Source organism: Phocoena sinus, chromosome 7 (genome assembly GCF_008692025.1).
Source record: "Phocoena sinus isolate mPhoSin1 chromosome 7, mPhoSin1.pri, whole genome shotgun sequence".
In the NCBI taxonomy this organism is placed as follows: Eukaryota; Metazoa; Chordata; class Mammalia; order Artiodactyla; family Phocoenidae; genus Phocoena; species Phocoena sinus.
In genome coordinates, this window is record NC_045769.1 from 61,738,961 (window position 1) to 61,753,813 (window position 14,853).

General features: G+C 32.1%; 1 protein-coding gene across 3 annotated transcripts in view; it reads right to left on the reverse strand.

Moving 5' to 3' along the window:
- Positions 1–14,853, reverse strand: part of DYNC1I2 (dynein cytoplasmic 1 intermediate chain 2) — a 52,129-nt gene that overhangs the window by 27,844 nt on the left and 9,432 nt on the right. For all 3 annotated transcript variants that reach the window (XM_032637581.1, XM_032637582.1, XM_032637580.1), the window contains exons 4-5: positions 9,078–9,168; positions 2,058–2,173 (exon numbers count right to left, since the gene is read on the reverse strand). In XM_032637581.1, coding sequence (XP_032493472.1) covers positions 2,058–2,173; positions 9,078–9,168 — 207 coding nt within the window. The remainder of the gene's footprint in view (positions 1–2,057; positions 2,174–9,077; positions 9,169–14,853) is intronic.

The following is a 14,853-nucleotide window of genomic DNA, read 5'->3' on the forward strand; positions in this document are numbered from 1 at the left end:
TCAATAATTATGTTGTAGCATTAACACTTGAAAATAACCTATTTTCCCAGCAGTTACTTGCAGAGTAAAGGCATGAAAAAAAAAAAATCCCAAGTAAGTAAATCATTCTCCTGAGTAGGTAAAAGCAATTAATTCCTTCACCAAATATTTACTGAGTGTGTACTCACTACATGCCATACACTATTCAAACCAGGCATTACAGCAATGAAGAAGAAACAATCCCTACACTCATGCAAAATTTGGCAAAGAAGCTGAAGTTCGATAAAAACTTCGATAAAAAGCCTTGCCCTAAATAATTTCAAAGTGAAAAAAAGAGTTTATCTTGAACTTCTGGGTCATCAGCTTACTTTACAAATCACAATCTTTTAAATTTTCCAATTACTTGAAAAATAAAAATGGGAAAAAAAATTTTTTTGAAAACTGCCAGGCATATACTATGTAGCTATACATTCAAATTAGTTCAAAGACATTGTCACACATTCACACTTTAAAATTTATATGCATGTCAAAAATAAGCAATTAAAAATGCAAATTTCAAGTAGGATATAAAACCATATGTGTGTATATACGTATGTTTGTGTGTGTTTATGTATACATATATAATTTTTGAAAAAATATATCATGGAAAACAGACTAGAAACAAATGGCTATTACACAGACACTTCCTACCCTTTCTGTCTTCTCTAAATTCTTTATGATACACTACTACAATTATTAAAAAAAAAAGAAAAAACTTTTTTTAAATGGAAGTCTTCACTTAAACTAATTATAGGTATATAATAGGTATTACCCAAAATAGCTTCAGAATGCTTTACATTTCAAACAATCCAAAAAGCATCTCAAAGTAAAGCTAAATCTCCAAATTATTATTAGAAGGAAAAAAAGCCTAATTTATTTTTTAAATGAGTCACTATACCCTCATTTTGGCTATTTTACTCACTTTCCAAGTTAACATATCTAACAATGTAGCTCCCAAAAGACAGAAACTATAACACTTGAATATACTAGTTAATAAAATAATATTGTCTGGAAATTATAGAATCCTACAGTATTAGTTTTTTCCATACTGGTAGTTCAACACTTTTATCTTTCCTGTCTTTTTTTTTTTTTTTTTTTTGTGGTATGCGGGCCTCTCACTGTTGTGGCCTCTCCCATTGCAGAGCACAGGCTCCGGACTCGCAGGCTCAGCAGCCATGGCTCACGGGCCCAGCCGCTCTGCGGCATGTGGGATCTTCCCGGACCGGGGCACGAACCCGTGTCCCCTGCATCGGCAGGCGGACTCTCAACCACTGTGCCACCAGGGAAGCCCCATGTTTTCTTTTTTTAAAGCGGCTTATGTCTCAAAACCATCAGGGTTTTTTTTTTTCTGGTAAGAGGAGGAGTTTGCACCTGTGAAAGCTATCTTACCAAACCACAGAGCAGCAGGAATGAAAAAAATGTATCCATAGAGATGAACATTCACATGGTCAAAACAAAAAAACTCTTGGATAAAAATGTTATCCCGGGGCTGTTTCACAGAGATTAAAAACTGCTATATAATCAACACAGTAGAGCCCTTAGATCATAAAAGAGGAAGTTTATGAATTAGGTCCAGATTTGTTCATTAATATGGATTAACAATGACAGTATATCAGAATACAGTATACTCCACAGAAAATATTGAATAATTTACATGATTTCATTTATTATGGGATATACTGATACTCTCATTTTGGGAAGAATTATGTTCATGACACAGAAATAGAACATGCTTAAGTTTTTCTGCTTCTAAAGCAGCACACAGCAACAACAATATGAAAATGGAAATATTTACATTTACGTCAACAAAATTAAAAACATACATACAGCTTATATTTCTGTTAACTTTTAAAAGAAAAAGTTTTAAAACTCTAAAGAACAAATGCATAAATACAGAAATCCAAAGCATTACTTTTATAATATTCCCCTAAGGAAATATGCCAAAAAATAAAAAAGGAAGAAGGAACAAAAAAAAAGGAAAGAATCCACTTGTTTAATATGGCGGCTTAATGACAATCATATTAAGGACAGATACTCACCTTCTTTGGGTTGAGCCATAACTGGAGTCTGAGTTTCCTTCGTATATGTGACGATTTCACGAGGAGGAAAGTCAACCTGTGTAATTTTAGCCATTCCAAGTTTAATAGGTCCTCGTCTAAATAAAGTGAACACAAATGTTTTTAAATATTACAAATGATACATTTTAACTACATCAAATAATGTTATTTTATAAAAGTAATAATTGAACACTATATATCCAACAGTGTAATTTAAATCCCTGTTTTATTCAAGAAATTTTAAATGAACAATTGGCTTTATTTTAACAAAAGAATTAGAAGGTAGCAAAAACAAAAGATATTTCCGAATCATTCAAGGTGTTTATTTTTCACTTTAAAAAGGCAAATAATTTAGTTTCTTAGAACAAATGTGTGGGTAATAACAGAGTAAGAGGAGAGGAATTTCAGAGCAGACTGCTGAATAAGGTTGGTTATGAGAACTGTTTTTAGCAGGGACACGATTCTGGACATTTTTACAAGAGTCAAATACGTGGATCTCACTCAGGCCACATTTAGTTCCCTTCACCATCAGAAGACTTCAGCTTTAAGAGTTAGAAAGAATTTTCTGTTGAAAACCATTTTTTCTACTTATATTCTGCAGAAATTGAGAATCATACAGTCAATTTAGATTTTAAAATAAAATATATAAACTTTAAATCTCTAATCTCTGCACAGTCAACATGGTCCTTGATTCACATACGGACAAACTATTGTGCAAACATGTTAGACCTAAACTAAAGCCACGTATCTTCTGAATATCATGAAATTACTAAAGCCACTTCTGTTTTAAATAGGGGGGAATACATTCTTTTCTGACAAACAGAAGACTTGTGGCTATTATAGTAGATGTCTAAATTCTAAACCAAATATAGCATGCTTCCAAACTCCCAAAGTTCTCAATGATGAATCTGTCTTAAAAGAATATCTAGTAAAAACAGTGGAACTTCCAGAATATAAAGGAGGATATCTGAAATATACATATACACACACATATATATATATATATCATTGGTAATATCACATTGGTAATATAAACTAAACTTTTTTCTTATATAAACATCCTTTTCAAAATCCTGTACAAAAAAGTTTAATAAAATTAGTACATTTAAAGAATTTTCTCTAAGGTCCCAAATGTGGGCCATAAGAAAATTTTAATGTGTTTTCTACCTTGGGGATATCTAGCCTTAAAGAAAAAAAAAAAAAGCATAATCAAAGAATTAAATGGGAAATTTTAAGTACATTTGAAGTAATCTAGTATTCTAAGAACAAAATCTGAAATAAGAAACTTTATATTCTGATATTTAAGATGTAAACCATATGAAAAGTAAGTCACTCACATATCTGATAAAAAACAGTCAAGCCAACATTAGGAACAAGTTACTAACTTGAGTACATATAGGGTTTAATAGGTAAAAATCACAATACTAGAACAAACAAACAAAATATTCTAAGATTTAGGGATAGATTTAGGGAGGTAATACCTCAGTTATCCAAAGCCACTTTTACTGAGAACAAGCAAGCAACTGGGAGGTGGGGAAGCCTCAGGGCAGCCGAGAGAGGCCTACCATCTAATGTACAAGAAGCTCATATACTTTTCTTATATGGCCTAATTCAAGGCTTATTAACTCTTAACTTTAGACATAAGTCCTAAAGGTGTTGGTCATATGTTTTAGAAGCTGCAAAATATCAAGGGAAAAGAGCTATCTGAGTCAGGCACAATGGCAGCAGCAAACATTTATAGTTTGCATTGGAGACTAGAATAAATAAACGAATGAATAAATGAATTAATAAGTAAATCAATAGCAATCTGGAGCCACGGTGTAGAAACCAACAGCTCTGTTCCTCTCAAAACCTTAGAAATCATCAGGGCATTTTAATATAGAAAAATAAATTAATATTCATGTTGAGTAACCTAGAAAAGGTTCAATTACATATTGCGTATTTATTAGAAAAAGTATGGGAAGTTTATAATACACTGTAGAAAAACTTACATCAAAAATATAGAAATAATAAAAGTAATTTGGACATTTAAATGGGTAGACTTAGGGTACCTCTAAAATCAGATACATAAAATATGTCTTTCACAAATGATAGAGGATAAATGAGGTGTCACAATAAAATATCACTCTTCAAACTATTACCTGAATATTAGAAATTTAAGCAAAACAAAATTAGGACAATTTCACAAAGAATCAAATTAATTATAAAAGAGGGAAGGTAATAAATCTATTCAATACCCCAAATCGGAATCTGAGTGAAGCTGAAGAACTGATGGATCTGTATCCCAATGCAGCGTCCTAAACGGTTGTAGGACAACCATGAAGCATTAGCAAAAAAGGCCATAAGTTAGTCAAGCAAATACATTCTACGAATAGCTAAAGTACGGTTCACAGTTAAAACCCACATGTTCTGGTTAGTACAAAAAAACACCAGGTATCACTCAATGCTCTAGTGCATGCAATAAGCATAATATGGTTAAAGATGCAAACATACAACCTAGAATAGTTAAAAGACAGTATTTTCACATTTTGGGAAACTAATATTGCATAGTAATGGCTAAGAACAGCCAAAACATCCAACATCCCAAATAACACATTATTTTTGGATGATAGCAAGCTAAGCTATAAAAAAAAAGTTGAAATTTTAAGTTTCCTAATGAAAAAAAACATTAGTAAAAACATCTTAGCTAACATATTATAATCTTGCCCAAAGCATTAAATGTGTGCAGGAAATTGTCATATTGGTAAAGGAAATGAGTCAACACATAAGCCTTTTGGTAAGAAAACCAAAGACTATTCCACTGGGATACAAAATAGCTAAAGTTTCCAAAAGGTGACCCTTATGTAATTTATGGGTTAAGCACTGCCCTGGGCTTACATGTCATCTGCTTTAGAAAGCAGCTAAAGATTTCTGTCTCTAGGAAAAAGTAGATTTTTTTCCCCCAGGAAAAATATTTTATGTTTAATGGATTTACCTAAACTAACTAAACTTACGGAGAATATCAATCCTAAATAAATATTCGGTTGTGTTTTAGCCTTGCCTATTGGGTAAACAACTTACGTGGGATCTTTTCCAAAAGATTTAAGGAAAATTTAGTTATTACTAGAATAAAAGCTGCTTTATGACATTGGCACTCTTGAAAGGTTAGCGATAATAAGATAATTATGTACAGTACTGTAAGATGCTCATAGTCCCTATTGAAAAGTTAAACACAGTACATTCGGTGCTACCATCTTTGTCAAATATATTTGCTTTTCACATATACAACAAATGATAATATACAACTAAAACTGCTATAATATTTAAATACAAGAAATGATTTCTATACTTGCCTCTATAATTTATCAGTAAAAGCAATCAGATGAACTGAACTAGAGAAATACTTCATTTTAAAAATATAAAGAAAGATCTTGGGATTTAAATGGTATTGTGTGTACACAAAGAAGGAAGAGGCCACAGTGAAGATTTACTTTATACTAAGCATTAAACAGAAACAAACTTAGGCTTTGTTAAACCAGACGGGGTTTTATGAGATGCTCTTCAAGGAATGTTCTGTACATAGCCTTTACATTCTCTAAGAGCTCTAGCTGTTACCAATGACACAGAGCTCCTTGTTGAGGATGTCATTTTAGTCTAAGATCAAGTAAAACTCTACCTCAAAATAGAACCAGTACTGAAAACACATGGCACAACATATGGGATTATATTTATTAAAGGCATCTGCAGACATATAAAGTAAAATTTCAATATAATCCTGAGACATATAATCAAAAGCCTAAGAGATAAACTGATCAAGAATGGAAAAAAGGAACAAGAGGCATGGATTACTCAATTGAATAACCGTCACCTAAATTTTAGCGATAACAGAAGTGACTGAGAAAGTGAACTAAATAAAATCTTCATGAAATGCAACTTCCCAATCTGCAAAGTTAGAGAAATATCATTTTTATGGCCTCATATATTTATTCATAAATTACCACCAGGCCCAACAGAAATTTTTGGCATTTAGAAAGAGTGATTCAGATGTTTTGATATCATACTTGGTAATGTCTAACATGTTTTTTCCTACTCCCTAAGTGTAGTAATCTTAGACTGTCTTGGCCAGCTAATGTAAGTGTATAGGTTCATACACCTCACACATCTTCATGCATTTTCCTGTTTATTCTTTATCATCATGCCTGCTCAATGGAAGTTCATTCTGTTCGTTCTCAGACTCCAGCATTCTTTTTAAAAGCCACATATTTTAAAATGCTATTGTTTCACTGCCAATAGCACCAATTAATCAACAATATTAATTATCTATTATGGAATCTGGAGATGATTTAATGGAATTCATAGTTTTCTACTGTGTGTGTATACATATATATTAAGAAGTGAACATAATCAGTCCTCTTGAAAATTAACAATTAAAAATGAGTCTGTGCTCTCTAAAATGATATCAAGTCACCTCATTTAAAAAGAGAATTTATTTCCTCTCCTGTTAAACTTAAAAGAAACTTATTTTCTACTCATTCTCTAATAAAAACAAATACCCCTAAAGATATTTAAATACCTGTTTTCTTGTTTTACATCTTATCATTACAAATCTACACTATAAACACAAGTTAGCACACTATTCTTAGGATTTTTCAATACAGTGAATAGCATTTAAATTAATGATGTAAATTAATGAACACTAGAATGCAAGTTTCCCGAAGGCAAGGACCAGGAACATTATTTTTTGTGGTAACCTATAGCATTTAACATTAAATTGGCAATTCAATTAATATGTATTCTAACATAATAAATATTTTTCTTAACAGTTATTTACTTCCTATACCAATTTACAATATTCCAATGGGTCTCTCTAATAATCTCTAGGTTTTCCAATGAAACTCAGGAGGACATATTTTAATTCATACAGATGTTACATAGTATTTTTTAAAGCAAACTTGCTGACGTTGCATTAAAATAATCTTTCTACTCCTATTCAAAATCAAGAACAATGAGTTCAGTATTAACACAGTAGAGTAACTGCATTAAAGTAATATATAATATCAAATAAAGAAATTTTTAAAATACTTTTTTTTTACCTTGGGAAATGTTTTTATTATGGTAATGTATAAGGGGAAAATAAAACCCTTCTCTTGAAAATGCCATCTGTTTACTAGCAAAGGAATACTAACATATTTGCATAAGAATACAGAAGAACGAAAGTATGAAACAAATTTAGCCTTTGAAAATGAATTTAGACTAAATAAATTTAGTCTTTAATCTGTAATACATACTATTTTATGAGGTAATATTATTCTTAAACAGAAAGTTTTGACTTCTCTTAAATGACAGTTATGTCATTTACCTCCAACAACAGTATTGCTTAGATTTGCAATTTCAGTTCTATAAACAGAAGAGGTTTGGAAAGCACATCTCAAATTCAGACTGGTGAGCCTTTTGTGCCTTCTAATTATTAATGACAACCAGATTATTCAGAAACTGACTAAAGTACTGAGTTTATGGATTAGCTAGCCCCTTTGCTTCTTTTTTTCTTGCCTTGTTTTTGAGATGCTCATTACTTGTTTGTAACTTCAATCAGAGGTGCTTGGGCACAATGAAGACAAAACTTCCTAGTTTATTTCTCATTAAAAGGTGTCTTGAAGTTTTCCTGAGGAGAACATTTAACTTCCTAGACCAAAATAAGGATTCTGAATAAAGATTCTAAACTAACTATGTTTAGTCTCATTTCAGCTGCCATAAGAAGTCAAAATGTAAGATGCTGTTAAACAAAGACTTGGTATTATTGTGTGTGTGACAAAGAGAAGTAATAATACTTTTCTCAGTATGATCTTTGGAAAGAAGCTGAAATCTTACTGAACTTTTGAAAATCAAGTCCCAACATGTGTGCAGCATCCTAAAACAAACATGAAATATTGTTTTATAAGGAAGACCCAAGTTCAGGAAAACTTGGCAGTAAACTTTTTTTTTAATTGAAGTATAACTGACATACAACATTATATTAGTTTCAGGTATATAACATAATGATTTAATATTTTTATATATGGTGAAATGATCACCACAATAAGTCTGGTTAACACCCGTCATACATAGTTACAAAATTTTTTTCTTGTGATTTTTTTCTTTCTTTTAAGACCTGCTCTCTCAGCAACTTTCAAACACACAATACAGTATTGTTAATTACAGTCTCCATGTTGTACATTATAACCCCATGACTTATTTACTTTATAACTGGAAGTTTGTACCTTTTGACCCCCTTCACCCACCCCTCACCCCCTCCCTCCACCTCTGGCAACCATCAAAAATTTTAGAAATGAAAATAAAAATGAACCCATCTGTTCTCTGTATCTATGAGCTTATTTTGTTTTGTTTTTTAGATTTCACAAATAAGTGAGATCATACAGTATCTGTCTTTCCCTTTCTGATTTACTTCACTTAGCATAATGCCCTCAAGCCAGTAAACACTCTTTAAAAATTCTTTAAATTTGTTATTGAAGCCAGTAAACACTCAATGTTTCCTTAGCAGTTATTTCCTTATTCTTGATATTTTATGCATCATTATTTTCTACCCTAATTAGAAATAGTGACTTAATAGAACAGAATTAGGCTGTTTAACTGAATTGTTTAGGTTTTCGTTTTCAATTACTGAATGGAAATTAAGCATAATACAGTAGAGAGGTTTTACACTATTTGTACCCAAAACATTCACATAATAACCAATACAAAATTTGCTTAAACAGAAAAATAATTTTAATGAACACTTCTATTTTTAATATAAAATAATCATCATAAAATCAGTTAACTAGTCAGTACTCAGTTAATCAAGTGTGACAGTAAAATATTGTTTAAAAAAATTTCCCCCCAATTTACAACAAACAATTTCTGTGCCATTTAGATTTCAAAATGTTAGGACTAACTCAACATAACTATTCAGAGTCCCTGTACAGCACTGACAGTATCTGGGCACTAAATGCATTCTATCATTAAAATACTGAAAGAAAATTACTGTACCTAGATCCCACTGCGCCATCTCCAGAGTCTTGGCTTCCAGCTTCGCTTGGAGTGCTCACAGATTTGGAGGATGGAGACATAGGAGGAGGGACTAAATAGTGAAATAGACAGGTATCCGCTGTTACTACACGGAGAGGTTGCTCAGCTTATGACGTTTCAAAAGTAATTTAACATGAAGTAATTAACAAAAAGAAAAAATAACGGCAAACCAAAAAACAAAAGTACATGAATGAAAATGAACAGTAGAAAGAAGAGGAGAAAGACAAAGTTAACAATGCATGCTGACGATTCATGCAATTTCTCTGGCAAAATGCATTTGGGCTTTATATTAAAAAAAAAAAAGCAAGATTATGGAAGGATGCATCTTCATCTTGGCCAACACCAAATGTGGGTACTAATTTTCAAAGGAGAGCATTCCTTCTCCCTTTTCTAATTCTTTGCTTTTAAGATCACCAGATCATTTCTAACTAGTGTCAAATCAAAACTCTGAATTTTGCTTCAGAAGTCGTTTACTGTCTGGTTTTCTGAGATTTATTTTAAAATGTTCATTTTTGTCAATTTATCTTTCAAAAAGATTTGATGTCTTAAATGATATTTTCCCCTCACCAAAAATAAAAAGGGCCAATTTAGAGAAATGACTATCACTAAAGGAATGGCTCCTTTAAAAGTCCATTAGTTTCCAGCAATTTGGGTGAAAAATGCAAACAGGCCATAAAACAGCATGCCTTCTAGACATGATGCATAACATAAAGTGATGCATGCAACTTAAACAAGGCAAGACTTAATGGTAACTTCCTTACCCCAGTATTCAGAAAAAACTGAAGTGTACAGACAAAGATACAGACACCCAAAATATTCTTAATCCCTTCTTATAGAAAAATACACATTTCATAGTACATAAAACAAACAGCAAATGCTTTCCCCTAACCTGTCACTTTTAACATTATATACCAGCAGCTGAACGTGCGTATTTCATGCTATTACATTTGTAAAACTTTTTGAAGATCATCACTGCCATCTTCTGGTTAAATTTTACCATAAATGACCCCAATCCCAAGTATCTTTTAAAAATAATTCTTCAATGTACAATATTAAGTGACCAATATATTTTATGTCGTGCTGCAAGCCCTTCTTTTAATAGTTTACTGAAAAGAAAGTAAGTTCCTAGTTATATAGAAACCAATCTAAAGAAATATGTATTTAACTAAAAGTCTGTGTTTTTGGAATAGTCACATTCACTGAACCCTTAAAATTATGTTTAAATGTTTATAATATGCTTCAGTAAAAAGTGGGTTTGCTCATCTAATAAAATGCACAAGTATAGTATAATGAATTACATCTTAAACATAGGTGCAAAACTGATCATCCTTATTTTTCAATGCCAAATTCTACTGGAAACCAATAAAAAGATTAGAAGAAAAAAAAATCATAGCTAGAATGTTTGTTTCCTGAGATACAGTGGTTAATTCTTGCTCAAATTTCAAAAGACCATAAAAACATAATAAAAGGTTTCTAATTTTGTGATTAAATCTCTCAGAAACAATGCTAAAACCAGATTGCCTTCATATAATTCACATCATGATACCACTGTGCTAGGGGCTGCATGTATAACTCATAGCTAAACAAGACTTGTATCTGAAGTAAAAGAATATTAATGTCCCCTAATTTCTCTTAGGTTACATTTTTCCCCATCTTTTTGTCCACCACTCACTGTGAGGCTTCCCCTAGGCGTCTAAGTTCCAACTGATACAGGACAGTGGTTTGTCTACTACATTGTAAGCACAAATATGTTTATTAAATTATTTAGTATAAATTACTAAATATTTAGTAATATAAATTTACTACTAAATATTTAGTAGTATAAATTTATATTACTACAATGTTTTCATATTAAAGATTTCCAAAGAAGAAATTTTGAATTCTTTAAATTACAAAGTTAACTTCAGGCTTAGGAAAATAATTTTTCTAAGTATACATATAGGAAAGATTTGAGACAAATAGTAATATTCCTATCAATCTAATTATTTGTGATAAATTATAAAATTCTTTTCCAGTTAATGTTTTTTCCCCTTTCTGGTGACTTCAAATATCTATGATTCCACTTAATACGTTCATCACCAGTATCTTAATTGGTTAAGACTACATTAAAAGAAAAATACGTTACCTCAAATCCTTTATGAAAACAGGTTAAATAGTAATTATACATACATAAATACACTAAACTAGCCAATTCTCAAATAAAAGTTTCAGAAATAAAAAAATAAGTTACACGGGTGATGCAACCAAATTATCACTGTTTCTCAGCCAGAAGCAAGATAAATCACCATAACTTCAAATTTGTAATTAGATAAAAATCTCCATCCCAGAACTATATTCTTTCAACCAAAGATAGTTTTCAAGCCAGCTGATAAGAGACTAATTAAGGACTCAATGTTATTATCTGGCCTACCAAATTCATCTTTCAATAATAAATAATCTATACCACAGAAGGGACAAACCTGGAAAAAGAAAATTACTATCACTGAAAAAGGAGGAATGTTAACAGGAAAAAAGGGAAAGGTAGTGTTATTTGGTGACTACCATATTTTAACCCAGTTAGTCTAGAAAAATCAAAGAATACAGTAATTGCACAATAAGGCAATGTCACTATATTCCCAGACTCCAATAAATGACCCCCCCAAATGAATAAAAGCATGCATTCAGGGAGGTTAAAAAAAAAACTAAGTAACTCATAGTCTCTCAAATCTCGGAAAGGGCTTAATTCTAGAGTTCATTTTTAAAGATGGTTTAAGAGTACAATCAGCTTTAGAAATAACATAAGCTATTATTAATTAGCTTTTGCCAAATATCTGAGATATGATTTGCATAGTAAGAACAGTGATTCAATCAGATTACCTTTACTCCACAGTTCTGTATATAAAATAGCCTAAAACAAGGCTTTAAAAATGGTACAAAACATTTAATATTAACATATATGAGTTAATCATGTGAATGTTTTTAAACTTCTTAGAAGTTTAGAGCAGAGATACCTATTTCTTTCTTAGAAAACCAAGGAAGAAATGTAAAGTAAACTGAAAGACAGATCTACACCATGGCATTCACTGATCATGCAAGTAATACTGAAAGGCTGTGACTCTGATTCTTTAGGACAGAAAGACAACCAAGAACCATGAAGGCCTTTCCTGCTAGCTTAGATCTTGGCCTCCCAAGGATATAAAATTAACACTACTGCCATTTAGCCTGTGACAGAACAACCAGAAATTTTAAAACCACAAAGGACCTGGGAATACACCTAGATTTAGAAACCAGAGTTAAGTCTGAGTCAACCACTCAGAACTATACCGAAGTCTCAGAGCTGAACAAGGATGGTGCACAGCTCAATTACATTTTTTTTTTTTTTTGCGGTACGCGGGCCTCTCACTGTTGTGGCCTCTCCGGTTGCGGAGCACAGGCTCCGGATGCGCAGGCTCAGCGGCCATGGCTCACGGGCCCAGCCGCTCCGCGGGATGTGGGATTTTCCCGGACCGGGGCACGAACCCGCGTCCCCTGCTTCGGCAGGCGGACTCTCAACCACTAGCGCCACCAGGGAAGCCCTCAATTACTTTTTAAGAGAAAAACGTCTCTAGCAAGAAGGGGCTCTTGCCAGGAAGAAGAACCTAGAAAAGGTGGACAGCCAAAGAAAGTAAATGTAGGGAGTGGGAGTATTGGCAGAGCACAAATGGGAAGAGAGAGCTTCTGAGATAACCCAAAGTTGTGAGGCCCCTTGTAGCTCATCTATCTATGATACTCAGCACTCAAACACAGTCCGAGTTACACAGTAATGCCCTCTTGTGGATACAAGTGCTCCTAGGCTGGAATATTAACATTTAAATATCTGTTTAATTTTTCATACTTACTCTTTTTGTCCTGAAAGACAAACCTTAATTCTCTGACACAGATGTAGAGAACAAACGTATGGACACCAGGGGGGAGAGTGGCGAGGGGGGCAGGTGGTAGTGGTGTGATGAATTGGGAGATTGGCATTGACATATATACACTAATATGTATTAAATGGATAACTAATAAGAACCTGCTGTATAAAAAAATAAATAAAATTCAATTTAAAAAACCCTTAATTCTCTGAAATATTAGTTTCTCCCTTTCATATGACCCCTTCTCCTGATAACTTTAAATATCCTCCCCTTACCTCCCCTAAATGTTTCCTTTATTCTCTTCAACGTAATTCAGAGCATCAGATAAACATTTTTAAAGAAATTAATAAAAATAAAATTTTATAGCATTAAAATACTATAAGGAACTGTTCTTAAAATTAAGCTAAACTTGAAAAAATGACTTGATAACATGGAAATCATTCTATCTAAAAATCAGACTTACTAGTTAGAGAAGTAAGTGCTAGGGATGTGATGTACAACATGATGACTAGAGTTAACACTGTTGTATGATATATAAGAAACTTTAAGAGAGCAGATCCTAAGAGTTCTCATCACAAGGAGAAATTATTTTTCTTTTCTTTTTATTGTATCTATGATATGATGGATGTTAACCAAACCTACTGTAGTAATCATTTCACTATATATATAAATTAAACCATCATGCTGTACACTTTAAACTTACACAGTGATGTATGTCAATTATTTCTCAATAAAACTGGAAAAATCAGATTTAAAATATTCAAAAGTTACAAGGGAGGGAAATAAATGAAGCAATACTTATTTTGACTACTGAACTTCTTTTGTTTATTCCTAATAAAAAAACTGATAAAAAAACTGATTATCACACCAATCGATAATAATTGCCCTACTGATACAGACTCAGGCTACAGAGTAATGGACAAAACCTGTTTTCATCTCTTTACAAGATGGTTAAAACAGTAGTTACACATACAAAAAGAGATTCACTTTATTTATTTTTTGACCATCAGTGTTTACGAACTCCACATTTGATAAAACATGTCTTGAAAGTTGTGCCTAAAATTAACTTTCTGAAGACTGGCCACTTAAATTTTGTTAAAAAAAAAAAAATCAAGCCATACTTCTTTTGTGAAATATTCAAATTTCAATTTCCACTATGCATTTTCCTGAAATTTAAACAAGATTTTGTTGTTAATGCTTTTAAAGCAGATGGCTTTTATTTGGTCTTACCAGGTGGAAAGACACATGACCTAATAATAATTGAACAAACATTTAAGTGTCTAGTCTGTGCTGGACAGCAGGGATAAAAATGTAATATACTGTCCCTGCTCTCAAGGATCTCTGACAAAAAACAATCGAATGATCAAATAAATAAGAATCTACCAGCAAAGAGAAGCTAAGAGAGGTTTTATTAGCTGTCTCTTTTTTAAAAAATGAATTCTTTCCAGCAGAATTTTTTTTAAAAAGGGGAAAAGTCCATTTTAGGTAAAACCAGACTGATGCTTTTAATAAATCCTCTTGAATATTTTAGTGGTGTTTTTATACTTACTTCTACAATTTAAAAATATTTAATAAATACATTTGTAGTGAAAAGAAAAACAAGTATCCATCCTGGGTCGTGATATAAAATGTATTTTTATTGTTACTGTCAAGAAAGTTTGGTAGCCACTGCTTTCACCTGTATCTTGTATTCTCCAGGCCTAATTTTAAATAAATACTGGAAAGATCTTTAGACATTTGTGAGAAAACAGAAGGTGGAAAACTGCACAACTCATTTAATGAGGCTACTATAACCATTATAATAAAACCAGACAAAATACAGTAAAAGGAAAATAACTATAGGTCTGACTCTCTTATGAGTACAG